We start from the raw sequence: 14,985 nt of genomic DNA, 5'->3' as shown, positions 1-14,985 counted from the left end.
CAAGCCACACCCACAGAACTGGTAGTAAAAAAAAATTGGATTTCACCACTGATGTAACGTGATGGTTGATAATCATTGCTCCCAAAGTGTAGGAATGCACAGGATGGAGGTCTGTGATTTGGTGGAATTTTATCACATGGACAGATTCTCATGATCACTATTGTCTAGATCCCATCCTTTAGGATCTTGCCAAAGAGTTCGTTACACAAAGCTATCTCTACTAAAGAAATACTGCATTTTTATTTTTCTAAATTTTTATTTTAGAAAAAGCATACTATTTTAAGCAAACTTGATTTGGTAATCAGCAGACTTAATGCTTCTTAAGGCAGGCCAGTGATCCTTTCCAGCTTCTTAAATGTTTGGAACTAAAAGAAGGCGGCGGACAGCATGTTCGTTTGGAGATCTCTTATGCTGCCTCTTCCTATACAAGTTGAAGATGTTTCTCCATCCGCTCTCTCAGTTTGTATTTTTGAATCTACATTGGCAACACCAAGGATGGAATAAAAGAGGCCACATATAATTAAAGACTAAAATAGCAAAACAAATATTCATGTATTTCTTTTCAAGTCTCCTCTCTTCATACAGTATTCTTATTAGCTCTGACCCAAATCAAACACTCTCTGAAGTAGGTAAAAAATAACAGCTCTTTTCAGTCTTGCTGAAGAACCTATAGTTTGTAATTCTATCAGTACCACCTGATTAAAACAGTGGCAACAATTTGAAGCAGTAGCTAAGCTCTTGTTTGATTCTAAACACCAGAAATGGCTGTCATCCTATCTCATCATCATCACTACTATATTAACTATAGCATTGGATTCAAAGTGTCATCTGCACTGAGGCTGAGTGAAAGCTCTACTGTTACTTCACATGTGGCTTGAGTCTTAAGAGTGTTGGAAACTGCCGGCACATGTCTTTGTTTCAACGTATCTCCCAACCCATCCCTGGAGGGGACAGTCTGAACCATGTGTCAAGGCCTATGTTCTATGTTCCAAGGTCCCTTCCAACTCTATTATTCTATATATCTAAGAGGGATAGCTCAGACTAGATTACAAATTCTGAGTCATTCCAAACAGCTACAGATAACTGTAATAAGCCATGATTTCGTTAGGACTATCAAATCTAAATGACCCAGTTCACCAGCAGATGGCAACGAAGAGGTTTTTTTTTTTTTTTTTTTAATTTGATTTATATGCCACCCTTCTCCGGAGACTCAGGGCAGCTTACAATGCGTTAAGCAATAGCCTTCATTCTTTTGTATATTTTATACAAAGTCAGCTTATTGCCCCCACAAACTGGGTCCTCATTTCACCTACCTTAGAAAGGATGGAAGGCTGAGTCAACTTTGAGCCTTGGAGAGATTCGAACCAGCAGAAATTGCAGGCAGCTGTGTTAATAACAGGGTGCACTAAACCGTTGTACTATCAAGGCTCTAGAGTTAGTGTTTCTTCCTGTTTTATACCTACTGGTAAATACTTCAGAGCTTTCTGTTCTGTTCTTTGAACACAAACAGGACCCCCACCTCCAGACCTCCACATATTTCCCATTTCTGATCTTGGTAGCCATCACAGTAACCCAACATTCTGGCACAGATATCACATTTGTCACTCTGGTCAGATGACTCCTATCATTATATTCCTATAATGGCTTCTTGGCCTCTGCTGGTCCAGTTTTTACTCCAAAACTCTACAGGGCTCTCTTCCTTTTATCCTTTCATATTTGCCTATAAACTTTGTTCCTTCATCTCTACCTGCTTCTACTTCCTTTGTTTTTCTCCCTTGTGGCTCCTTTTGCTTCAAACTGCCTTTTCCAATAAACAAAGTCCTCATCTCTCGTGCTTCTTTCCAAACACTCTTCAAGCCCACCTTTTCATGGATTTCAAACTCCTTCATACTGTAGCTTACTTCCCCTAAAATTAAACCTATTACTGTATTTACCTGTGGATCACTGCTTGTAGTTCTCTCACTTTCCTCTATTGTTGCCTTGGATCAAATTTTAGAATTAAGCATTTTGAGATAGGTATATATCCTACCATACTCAGCCAAGTGCTGTGCATCAAAAAAGGAAGATCTTTACCTTGCCTGAGACAGTGAGTGGGTAATCCTTCACAAACACTACGTATCGAGGAATCTTGAAATGAGCAATCTGTGATTTAAAAAAAAAAAAGCTCAGAATGTCAAAATCTGTTTTGGCTTGCCTGTTATTCCATGTGACTAAGAGACAGGTTCTTAGTAAACTTTTCTCAAAACTTCAGTGAAAGCTCAGCAGTCATGGCTGATAAGACCTTCTTACCAATATTATTGCTACAGCCCACACTTTTTCATGCATCTTACAGAGCCCCAATGCCATAAGCAAGTCTTGAATGAAATTTTACTGTTTGTTGAACATCCATTTCTCTTCCCAGGGAGGCATTCATGAGAAACCTGTCATGGACCCCCAAACCAATCTGGGACTGGTTTGGGGGGTTGCTTACTAGTAAGCCCTCAACCAAATCCTGTTGGAATAGCAGTTGATGCTTAACATCAGTTTGTGCTTGGACTGTCTGAACGACAACTGCTCAATGTAGTTGAGAGAGAATAGTTGGGACTATGCTACCTTATTCTGGAAACCAAGCAGATGCAACATGAGGGAGCAATACGAGTTGGAAAGTCTTTTGCACTGCCACTTCTGACTGCATCTTCAAAAACTACAGAAAGACTCCTCAATGAAGGAGAGACCTGTGGAGCTGCCTTTTAGTCTGTGAGGATGTTTATTTAGCCATTCCATTTCAAGATAGATATCATGAAGTTAGAGAAAGTGCAACAAAGAGCAACCAAAGTGATCAGAGAGCTTGGACACCAACCCTATGAAAATAAAAGGCAATTGTAGGAGCTATTTAACTTAGAGAGGAAATATAATTCAGGTTTATAAAATTAAGCATGGTAAGGAAACAGCCAACGGGAAGACTCTTTTGTCTCTCCCATAGAAGCCACCTAATGAAACTCACTTGGAAAACTAGTAAGAATGAATGTTTCTTTACACAGTGTGTTATCAACTATTGGAATATGTTGCCACACAATAAATTTAGGTAGCTTCACAAGGAGGCTAGACAAATTCCTAGGAGAGAATCTATCAATGAGTTGTGACATTTCCAGTCACAGGAATAATTGCCTCTATAGAGCAATGATGGGAGAGGAGGGGTACTTTGATATCCTATTTGTGGTCTTCTAGGATGTATCTGGTAAGGCATCATGTGAGACAAATGTTGGCTAGATGGACCCAGATTTGATCTAGCAGGGCTAGTCTGATGATCTCATACTTCTAAGAAGATGAGAATCTTTTGGCATTCTTTCTATTTCAGAGCTGCTCCAACCATCTTGCTGCTATTTCTGAAGTTGACTAGCAACCTAGCAACTGCTTTCCATGGCATTGAGCATTTTCAAAACCTGGAAGGAGATAGTGAGGACTGGATTGGGAGTACAGAACACCTGTTTTGCCACTGAGTTAGGGTTCCTACCTTAACTACTGATTCCATCTGAGATTTGATCTCTCTCTTTCTTTAGTTGCAAGGGGAAGGAATAGAGGAGTAAGACAATTCAAATCCATCCCTCTGATTGTCCTTACCTTTCCTTTGCAAAATGCCTTGATTTCATCTTCCGTACATTCCTCTCCAACTTTCACTCTGATGGAAGCACAGATCTCTTCTCCAAATCGTTCATCTTTTACACCAACTACCTGAATAGATGGAGGGAGACATTGAGTTTCAGAGGACTATTGATTAGGTTTCTTTTCTTGAGATTTATCTGACTCCACTGTTTCTCTGAAGGACATATATGGTGTCTATTACAGGATGTAATTTTAGATGCTAAATATCTAAACAAGTAGCCAAGTTTGATAGCTTTTCTCACTGTCCCTCTCACCTGAACTTCTTGAATTTTAGGATGGGTGTGTAGAAATTGTTCAAGCTCTACTGGATATATGTTCTCCCCTCCTCGAATGATCATGTCTTTGCAGCGACCTACAATCTTGCAGTAGCCATACTCATCGAGGACAGCAATGTCCCTGAAATGAAATTATAGTTATTCCATGCTAATTCTGCAGTTTTCCTACTTGGAAGTTTTGTATTTTCAATTTGTTATACCGCAAATATTGATTATATTGCAAATTCTCACACAGATGGGAGGCAGTGAGTAGATCGCTGTGAATTCTAATTCAGATAAGTGAAAAATAATTTTAACCCTACAAGGCATTTATTTTTTTGTTTGTTTATTTGTTTGTTTGTTTATTATTAATTTTGCCATCCATGTCATAGGAAGTGACTCTAGGTGGCATAAAACAATCAAATAAAAACAACAAACAAAATACAATCATTGTAAAAGTATAAATCAATGGTTATTAACACTGAAATATATTAAAAAGCAATAGGGCACATAGAGAATGAATGTATCAATAATAGAGCCATCTTAAGATGTTATCAGTTCCCTGGGATACCCAAGCCTGGAGCATTAACAGGGATGGAGCTAACATAATGTAGGGCGGGGAGAGAGCCATATGACAGGGAGTTGCAACTATATCCATTCAAGTGCATCTATGGCCTTACAGGGACACTGAGATTTTACCCCTTGTCTTTCCTTGTAATCCTAAAAAAAGTTCCAAAATAATCTTTCTCCTTCCATTCATGGACTCATTTCAGATTGCTGATTTCCTTCTGCCTTTAAGAATTAAGTCAATAGTCTAGTCGTCAGCAGTTGCTTGTTACTTGCCAGTAATGGCAACAGGAAACAGTTCTATGTTTCCTGCCAGCAAGGATTGGGTTGACAGTGAAAAACGTAGGTGGGACTACTCTTGGCTTTGTGGGCTACACTTTTTGTAGTAAAACACTTTAAAATGTGGTCGTTTTTATGTGGTCCACCCTCTACATAATCTGGTTCAGTGTCAATATGAATAAATTTATAAACGATCTCTCAGATATGCTAACCTTACACTTTAGAGTAAATGGAGCATTTTGGATTGGACATGGAAAGGAATGGAAGGCCAGCACATAAGATGTAAGACAGTTGTAATGTAGATTGTAAATCAATTTATCTTTCCAGAAAGGGATTTCAACTGGAACACCAGCCAAAGTGGACAAAGGGATAACTGGCCATATCAGCCCCTGGGCATCCAGAAGCAAAGCTGAATTTAGGAATAATGCCAAGCTTTGTGTCTGAAAGAAAAATTAGTATGTAGTCCCATTTCTGAATGAGTTCACTATTGATTTAGATTTTTGAAAATCTTTCTCTCTATAAAAAACATGAGTGCTCCCATTTTTAGTAAGTAAAACAATGATTATAGTTTTGTGTATCTATTCCCATTCCTTCCACCTAAAAAGGCCTCCCTTAACTAAACAACTAACGAAAAAATTAAGTATTTATTTCCTATTTTGTAGTGGGGATGAGACAGGGAATAAGTTTTGACTGGTGAATGTGGGGAGTCCATGGTAAACAACTTGATGGATCTCTGTGGATCACACTCTCAGAATCACTGGACTTCCCACAATGAACCAGTAGTTCCTGTGAACTTACCCAGTCTTGTACCACTGCTCATCATTCAACACTTCCTTGGTTTTGTTGGGGTCTGCCCAGTATCCCAGCATGACACAGTAGCCTCTAATCTGAAGCTCTCCTGAGCTGTTTAATGGGAGGATTTCCCCTGTATTAGGATGCTCAATTTTTGCCTGTAATGCAGAGAAAAGCACAATCTTATAATAATGAGATGATAGGAGAAGGGAAAATAACTGAGATCAGTGGTGAGTTGCCCCCAGTTCAGACCGGTTCTATAGAACTGGTAGTAAAACCGGCGGCAGGCTCTGCCCACCGACCCTGACATCATCAGGAAGCTTATGCACATGCGCAGAAGTGTGTGTGCGCATGCGAGCGAAGCAAGCAAACCGGTAGTAAAGGTAAGTAGAACCCACCCCTGACTGAGATGATTAGGAAGACAAGGTATACACCAGGGGTGGCCAACCTTGGCAATTTTAAGACCTCTGAACTTCAACTCCCAGAATTCCCCAACCAGCCATGCTCCCCTGGTGTACAGTATAGCCTTGGAAGGGATCCAAATGGAAACTGTGAAGGGTGATACCAGAACTTGTGGCAAAGAGTTCAATCACCTCTGTGTGTGGGAAAATATATCCTACGGTCTCTGTTTTCTGTGCAATGTTGTCTTGAGGGAAGCCCATGAAAGTGACTGGGCTATTCTCCGTTGTTCCATACACCCCCTGCAAACCAGAAAAGAAGGAAACACTGGTGAGATTGAGGAACAAAACCAAGTAGGAAGAAATTCCCCAAAAATCAGAAACAAACTAAAGCAGACCTACTATAAAAACTTTTCAGAGCTGTGTGTTTCATTCTCACCTCACTACATGTCATATGATATATGAAGCATATATATCAGATATAATATGTAAGGATAAATTGTTTTGAAACTTAGAAGCATTTTAAAAACTCATTTTAATACTGAAGTGATTAGCTATTGAAAAATGCCACCACAGGGGTTTATTCTTAACTATCTAGGAATCTGACATATGGTCCTGATACTTAGGGGTGTTTTTGACTAATTAGTCAAATTAGACAATGATTTTGTAGAGAACATGCTTTGCAATACCAGTGCCATGGGTACAATCTGCACAGGGTACATTTAGCCGCTTAGAATGGGAAATAACATCATTACTTCTGTTCACAGTCCATAGATATGTTTGGGGATCCCAGAAAACCTCTTAACTCTTTGAATTTGTTTAAGTAATAGAGCTGCTTTATTAAAAATATAAGACAGTAAGCAAGCAGGGTTTGCATGCTTTTTCATCTGTTCTTATGCTCAATGGCAAGCATTCTCTATAGGGGCTCTGCTCCCATGGAATAGCCCTCTCCTCAAGGCAAGAATGGTCCCCATTTTTATAGCCTTTTGGAAATTGGTCAAAATCTGGCTGTTCTGGTTCCACCTGCCTTAGTTAGTTAAGATATCTAAGTTTACATTATTTATTATCTCAGTAAACTGAGTCTTATCTAAGTTTCTTAAGGATTGAAACAAATCAAAATACAATTCGAGGAAAAATAAATAACTTCAGAAGTTAGCTTAATTTGTGCTTTCCATGGTGCCATCCTTGTTTGGATCGCTGCAGAATGTAATTTTTTGCAAGGACTGAAAAGGAGTTGATGGTGTCACAGGATTAAGGACTTGGAAAATATAAAAGGGTTACAGCTGCCGCTCTTTGCTTTGGAGCTCATGAAACATGCTAGATTGTCTGTGATGGGAAATAAAATTATGGACTAGAGAGAAATTTAGGTGTGTTTGGCCTGATGCAAATAGGAATGGTTGGGGAAGTGCTGCCAAGGGAGTCATAAGCACTCTGTGGAACTCAATGTAAGAGTCTTTCTGTTTTGGATGGGCTGGCAGAGCTAGCGTAAAAGACTAACATAAAACCATGGGTGCAATGGAAGACAGAGGACTATCAAGCGCCAGAATGGGACAACTTGCCATGGCCAACTCACCACAGTCAGTTCACCACAGTCAACTCACCGTGGGTTATCTTGTCATGGCCAACTCAACCATGGGACAACTCACTGCAGGACAATTCAATAATTTAATTTAATTTTTTAAAATAATTAAAACATTATTTTAATTTTTGTAATTCACATTTGACCCTCCCTTGGCATCCTTTCTTCAATGATTCTATTCTACCATTTCAACAATATTGATATAACTCTTGTCCTGCACCAAGTTGGGCATGGCGAGTTGTCTTGCAACGAGTTGCAATGAGACCCATCAAGAGCAAAGTGTTTTAGCCCAAGCTTCTGCCATAGACAAAATGGCGTTCAGAAATTTTAAGGATGGATAGGTAGTCCTCGACTAACAACGACGCTTGGGACCAGGATTTCAATTGTTAAACAAGGTGCTTGTTAAATGAGTCGTGCCCAGTTTTTCTACCTTTTTTTTGCTACAGTTGTTAAGTGAATCGCTGCAGTTAAGTGAATCATGCGGTCATTAAGCAAATCCATTTTTCCACATTCATTTTGCTTACTGGAAGATGGCTGGAAAAGTTGCAAATTGTGTTCATATAACTCTGGGACATAAATACATGCCAGTTGCCAAGTGCCTGAATTTTGATCATGTGTCCCGGGGGGGGGGGGGGGGAATGCTATGACAGTCGTAAGTATAAGAACTGGTCATAAATCACTATTTTTCAGTGACATTGTAACTTCAAGCAGTCACTAAATGAATGGTTATACACCAAGGACTACCTGTATGTCAACTTTTCTATAGAGACAGACAGCTCCAGAGATGGGTTTCAGCAGGTTCTGACCAGTTCTGGAGAACCGGTAGCGGAAATTTTGAGTAGTTTGGAGAACCACTAAATACCACCTCTGACTGGCCCCGCTCTAATCTATTCTCTGCCTCCTGAGGCCCAGCTGAATCCCTCCTGAGGGATTTTGCAGTAATCTTCCCCTGAGTGGGGAAGGAATGGAGATTTTACAGTATCCTTCCTCTGGAGTGGGATGGGAATGGATATTTTACAGTATCCTTCCCCTGCCACGCCCATCAAGCCACACCCACAGAACCAGTAGTAAAAAAATTTGAAACCAACCACTGGACAGCGCCACTGTTCAATAGCAGACTGAAGACTTGGATCAAGATGTGAATTAAAGGGGTAAAAGAAAGAGGTAATTTCACTGTAGTTTTTTCAAAATGGAACTGAGAGAAATTATTGGAAGGAAAGATTTCTATCATAGCAATTAGCAAAGTCAACAGCAATACATGGAAACGTGGCACAGTTTCTGCTCATATTACAAAGACTTGTGCTACCTCTATTGGCTATAAAGAAGAAGGCAAGTTTTATTACAGTACTAGCCTGCATGCCACTTTGACACAAATGATATTTATATTTAAAGATATGTTTAAGTTCAATTTAAAAAAAAATAGGGAAAAATGAAGCAACATTGGCTTAAGAGAAAGGAGTAGAACTGGCCAGAAAACAAGAATAATGTTTAAACCTCAAAGGCTATGTAAAAAACAGAGGGGAATAAAATAATAAACCAAAGGAAGTATTTAAGAGAGATGGAGCCAGCTACCAAAGCTTGTCTCATTTTGAGCTTTGGGATGGATTTAATTATCCCCTCTAATAATATTGGGTATTTGTCTAGACTTGAAACACCAATGTTCTTTCCAGTCCTCTCTTGGCAATCTCCTCTCACTTTCCCCAACAATCTTGCCCTCATTTGCTTAAAATCAACTGGCTTACAGTCAGTTGTTCTTTGAGACTATGTGTCAGGTCCCTAAGGACCAAGTCTCCTTTTGCTCTAAATTTGGAAGGACCAAGTTAATTTTGAGGGTAAATGCCTTTTAGGCTCAGCTATGCTCAATTTCTGCAAGGTAAAAGTAGCAGGGCCCAAACCTGCAGGGGTGAAGATATTCCATCTGCAAGAAAAGCCTTTCACTCTACTGCATCACAGGAAAAAAACATACTAGACACTGCATTATGAGGAAAAATCCATTACACAAGTTCAGGGGAATTTTCCATTTTTATTGTTGTTTCTTCATATGATCTGTAACTGAATCCAAGCACAGAGTCTGCATTTAAGCATCGTTGGATTCTGAAATCCAGACATCAGATGTGGGTTTCAGCAGGTTCTGACCAGTTCTGGAGAACCGGTAGCGGAAATTTTGAGTAGTTCGGAGAACCGGTAGTAAAAATTCTGACTGGCCCCGCCCCCATCTATTCTCTGCCTCTCGAGTCCCAGCTGATCAGGAGGAAATGGCGATTTTGCAGTATCCTTCCCCTGCGATGCCCACCAAGCCACGCCCACCAAGCCATGCCACGCCCACCAAGCCACACCCACAGAACCGGTAGTAAAAAAGTTTGAAACCCACCACTGCCAGACATATGTAATTATCAATACTTTCAGATATAATGTTTATTCATTCAATGATTTTGGAGTACAGGTAGTCCTCGACTTACAACAGTTCATTTAGTAACTGTTCAAAGTTATAATGGCACTGAAAAAAATGACTTATGATCATTTTTCACAGTTACGACTGTTACAGCATCCCCATGATCACATAATCAAAATTCATATGCTTGGCAACTACTTCGTATTTATGATGCAATGTCTCAGGGTCATGTGATGCCCTTTTGTGACCTTCTGACAAGCAAAGTCAATGGAGAATCCAGATTCACTTAACAACCATGTTACTAACTTAACAACTGCAGTGATTCACTTAACAAACATGGCAAGAAAAGTCATAAAATGGAGCAAACTCTTTAACAAATGTTTTGCTTAGCAACATAAATTTTGGGCTCAAATGTGGTCATAACTTGAGGATGACCTGTATACCATGGAGTAAATCTGAAATCAAAGTAACACTATAGTACTTTTTGTCTACCAGGAAGTTTGCATTTTAACATGCTCTGGAAAAAAAAGGGGAAGAATTACACCATGTGTCTTTCTATCTAATTGTAAGATCTGAGTTGCAGAAAGAATCTAAAAAGCACACCACTGGTGGAACAAACCCACAGTCCAAATGCTTGCAAGGTGGTGTTCCATCATCAAATGAATCCTGCACGAACTTCTCTTAGTCTCCTATGAAAACCATCTTGAAAGTGATTATCTCCATGTCTTGTGCCAGATAAATGTTACGAGTTAATTCAGGTTTATATGAAGAAATGTTTTCTGTTTCCTCTGAAAATGCAACATTTCAGCAGTTGACCTATATTTGTAGTACAACCAGAGAGGAAATGGATTCTTTCCTTCCACCTGCTTACTTCTGTTCCATGCAGGTCAGGGGTGAAACTCAGCCCGTTCTATCTGGCTCGGGCAAACCAGTAGAGGCAGCTGCGGGAGGCTCCACCCATCCACGCCATGATGTTGCTTTTTTGTGATGATTTTAAGCTTCTGCACATGCGCAGATGATGACCCGCGTGCACATTTACGAACCGGTAGAGAAGGTAAGTGAATTTCACCCCTGATGCAGGTGTTTAATAAATTCTACCCAAGCTTTCCTCTCCACTGCAATCTTTTATCCTTCCTCAGAGGGAAAGGCAATGGAATCTCACCTACAAGTATCATATTTGGTTGGCTGGGTTCAGTGGTGTGCTAGAGATGGCTCATATTGATTGTTGAATTTACAGGAACTTTGCAAACCGTTTGAGAACAGAGCTGAGCCTGATACTTGGTGTGCTGATCAGATGTTCCATGGCATGGCAGGAGAAACAACGGAGTCTGCAGAACCAGTTCTTAAACACTGGCTAGGTTCATACAACACTTTAGACTAGACTAAAATACGTTGTGGTACAGGATTTGTGGAAAACACAGTTATTAGCCAGATGTAATGATCCAGGTCATCATCTTGTGTTTAAGTACAGCATGTGAACACAGCAAGTGGGTTTTCTTCACTTGGATTTAAGACTCAGGATGTTGAGTGAGCCAAGTTCCCACAAATCAGGATCTTCTCCCACATCTAGCCAGGCCAGACCACTGAAAGCCAACCTCCTGCTATTTTTCTGCCTTGATGTCTTGGAGTATAAACTTATTTCCAGAATGAGTAGCATTCCTGTGGTTCATCAATCTTTCTCCGTACTGCCTGAATTTTAGAAATGGTGTCTGGCAGCTGCCACAGAGAGGCATGTGACATTAACTGGCTATATTATCAAGGGTTTCCAAATGTTTTGCCTAATAATGAATCAACCTGTCTGAAACTGGGAGGAAGATAGGCAGTTATAGGGAAGAGAGGGCAGGAACACACCTTTGCCAATGCGCAATAAAGCTCCCAAAGGCAGAAAAATCAACTTAGTGGAAGAAGTTCTGGAAGTAGAGCAACTTTACCTTCACTTAACTTATCATATGTTAGGGTAAAGTTTCTCTAGTTCCAGAACTTATTCCTCTCCATTGATTTTCTGCCTTTGTGAGTCTACAACTTGCAGAACGAGGAGCCCTTGAAGTTGTTGGCTTTTACCAAGAGAAACCAGTGTTCCCACCCTTGTTCCATTGTTGTGCTGCCCATTAGGGTCCTTACTCCGCCAAAATCTCTTTTGACTCATGGCCATCCCAAAATTGTCCATTCTTTTCTTTTAATGTTTAACATTCTGGCAGTGGCTCTCTAGATCAGGGGTGTCAAACCCGATTTCAATGCGGGCCGCATCAGGGTTGTGTTTGACCTTGGGGGGATGGGGTGGGCATGGCCAGGGTGGGCGTGGATAGGGTAGGCATGACCAGCTCAATGTCACTCGTGTCAGGGTCGCCTGTGGTGGCATCTGAGCGCTCTGCCAGTGAAAACAGGCTCCCAAGCTCTGTTTTCACCTGCAACAGCCTCCTGCAATCCTCTGCCAGCGAAAACAGACTTGGGAGGGCCACCCGCGGCCCTCCCAAGCTCCATTTTCACTGGCAGAGGTACTGCAGGCCAGTCCTTCAATGTTTCCAGGGTGGCCCCATGGGATCCGGCCCCCGGGCCTTGAGTTTGACACCCCTGCTCTAGATTTTCAAGTTGGAGTCTTATAACCCACACTTGTAGAAGACAGAATTGAACCTGAAATGTTTTGTGTGCCATACACTTCTTTAGGGCCCTTGGTGCTCTCTGAGCTTGATGGTTTCCGTGCAGACTTTCATTACCAACTAGATAACATCAGATGTTTGGTAATGAAACGTCTGCAAGGAAACCACCAAGCTCAGAGAGTACTAAGACGCCATAGTTCACAGGTGTCAAACTCGCCGCATCATGCTGCCGTCACGTGATGTTTGGCAACGTTTTCCCCATTCTTGGAGCTGGGGTGGGCATGGCCTGCGTGTGAGACATCCAGCCTGCGGGCTGCCAGTTTGACAACCCCTGCAATAGTTCAACCCTGAGCTACAAATATTCTCTTCTATCAATGATCACTTCTTCCCAGGTCTTTATAGGGGTTCCACATCTGGAAGGTACCAAGGTGGGGATATTTGAACTAGAATGTGAATAATTTCAGTTTCTAGTGTTCCGTAATAGTGAACTAATGAAAAAAGTGTCATTAAAGTTGGATAATATAGCCATACAGATAATAGTAATTGTCTGTTGGGCAAAAAACTGCACTGTTCATGCTAACACTAATGAAAATCATTTTTAAAAAGATGGAGTAATAAGGAAAACCAACAGCTTAACTATTAAGTCCAAAACAGCCTTGAGCTTCAGTGCCACTACACTCTATTTCTGTATTTTTGATGTGGCCATCTGTTTATTCCATGAGGATCACCGTAGAGAGGCAAATGGAAATTCAACCTTCATAAATTATTAGCCATTTGATTCATGTTTTATAGAGTAATAGATGTTTACAAAATGTCCATTGATTAAGAAAGAGAAGTTTGTGGTATAATCCTACCTATCCTGAGATGTCCTCCTGCTTTGGTCCCTCTAGGATGTCTAAATTAAAGGACTGAATAGGGATCCAGGAAAGTGTGGGATTTGTTGATGTGGAGAAGAGGGCTCACGGACAATGAAGTCATTGTCACTTACTGACCCCATGCTACCTGAAAAGTTCTGGCAGGAATTATAAAAACTATGATGTTGTGAGAATCACTGATTCTTCTCTTTCCAGTTCTTACTCATCACCAGTAAATAACTGCATAATGGGTGGTGTGCAAACTTAAATCTGCCAACATGCCACTGAAGAGTTCAGACACAAACATAAAAGAGTTCAAAGGCTCTCCCTCAAGTCCAAACCAATTCTGAAGCCCAACCTTCTGCAAAGCATGCTCCTGAGATAAAAAGAGCTCAGGAAAATAATGTCTTTTTGAGTGCCACATAAATATATACACTGCTCAAAAAAATAAAGGGAACACAAGCAGAAGACATCCGATATCTGAATGAATGAAATAGCCTTATTAAATACTTTGTTTATTACATACAGTAGTTTATACACTGCTCAAACAACTAAAGGGAACACAATTACTGTATGTAACGAACAAAGTATTTAATAAGGCTATTTCATCCATTCAGCTCTCGGATGTCTTCTGCTTGTGTTCCCTTTATTTTTTTGAGCAGTGTATATTGACAGGCAGATGAATTTTCATGGTTATCTTGTTTAGGCTTAGGGTCCTTAATAGATACATTCTGAATGGAAGGTATATGTTAATTATTTGAGCTCTAAAGAGTCACAACAAAATCTTTGCTTCTAAATCTGTAGTTTTTACCTTGGAGGAAAAAAATCAAGCCACTGTAAGTGAATGAAAACTGATTAGCTCTCCAATGTTCCTCAAATAAATACAGTCTGAATAAAAACTTCATGATGTACACATATCTGTGGCCTTTTGTTATTGTGTCAGGTTCTACTTTGAATGTATTTTGAAGTAATCTCATTGTAGGAGTCCAATTGATTACCATGAGCTGTGCCTGGAATGCTCCCTTGCCTCCACACATTGGTTATTTTGTCCTGGGCTGCTGGATTGCCTGCCCCCTTCTGAAGGACATGAACAGGAAGACCACGTGGAAGGGTGAATATTTGGGCTTCAGATCTAACAGTTTCACCCATGGCAGGGTCAATCAATTTGGCTTTATAAGGAATAAGGTACTTTATTCCTGTCACATCAACCTTTACAAGGTATCTGGGTACCTTGCAGCTTTCACCTGAGCAATCTTGTAGGTAGAATAGCGCAAAGACCCACTCACTGAAATTCAACACAATAAACCATGTGAGATGCTTGAAAGAAAACCAACCAGCTGGATGCTGAATTGGACCTTATGAGGATTAAGTACAAAGTACAAAGGGAGGACCTGGAAACTGTGATATCAGAGAATTGGAGCTCAAAGAACCATCAATAATGAGTTTAAAAGCACAGCAAGCCAGAAACTCAGTTCAAATAAAGTATATTCCAGACTGGGAGACAGGAATGAAGTACACCACAGATTGCAAACCAAAAGCTGGCAGAAAAACAATAAATAGACCATAAGAATTAATGGTTTCAAAAAGGGAAGAAGAAGAAGACATAGGCCGATGTCACAAAGATGAGGCTT

At 40.4% G+C, this 14,985-nt stretch overlaps 1 protein-coding gene across 1 annotated transcript in view; it reads right to left on the bottom strand.

Annotated features, from left to right (window-relative positions):
- Nucleotides 1–236: 236 nt before the first annotated feature.
- Nucleotides 237–14,985, bottom strand: part of ACSF2 (acyl-CoA synthetase family member 2) — a 61,281-nt gene continuing 46,532 nt past the window's right edge. Inside the window, exons 11-16 of the mRNA XM_070937589.1 lie at nucleotides 6,128–6,235; nucleotides 5,541–5,692; nucleotides 3,897–4,038; nucleotides 3,601–3,711; nucleotides 2,074–2,142; nucleotides 237–475 (exon numbers count right to left, since the gene is read on the bottom strand). Coding sequence (XP_070793690.1) covers nucleotides 422–475; nucleotides 2,074–2,142; nucleotides 3,601–3,711; nucleotides 3,897–4,038; nucleotides 5,541–5,692; nucleotides 6,128–6,235 — 636 coding nt within the window. The 3' untranslated portion in view covers nucleotides 237–421. The remainder of the gene's footprint in view (nucleotides 476–2,073; nucleotides 2,143–3,600; nucleotides 3,712–3,896; nucleotides 4,039–5,540; nucleotides 5,693–6,127; nucleotides 6,236–14,985) is intronic.

This window comes from Pituophis catenifer, unplaced genomic scaffold, assembly GCF_029215685.1.
Source record: "Pituophis catenifer annectens isolate HBS135680 unplaced genomic scaffold, rPitCat1.0.hap2 SCAF_2, whole genome shotgun sequence".
NCBI lineage: Eukaryota > Metazoa > Chordata > Lepidosauria > Squamata > Colubridae > Pituophis > Pituophis catenifer.
Note: the sequence above shows the minus strand (reverse complement) of the source record. Positions and strands in the feature narration are given on the sequence as shown.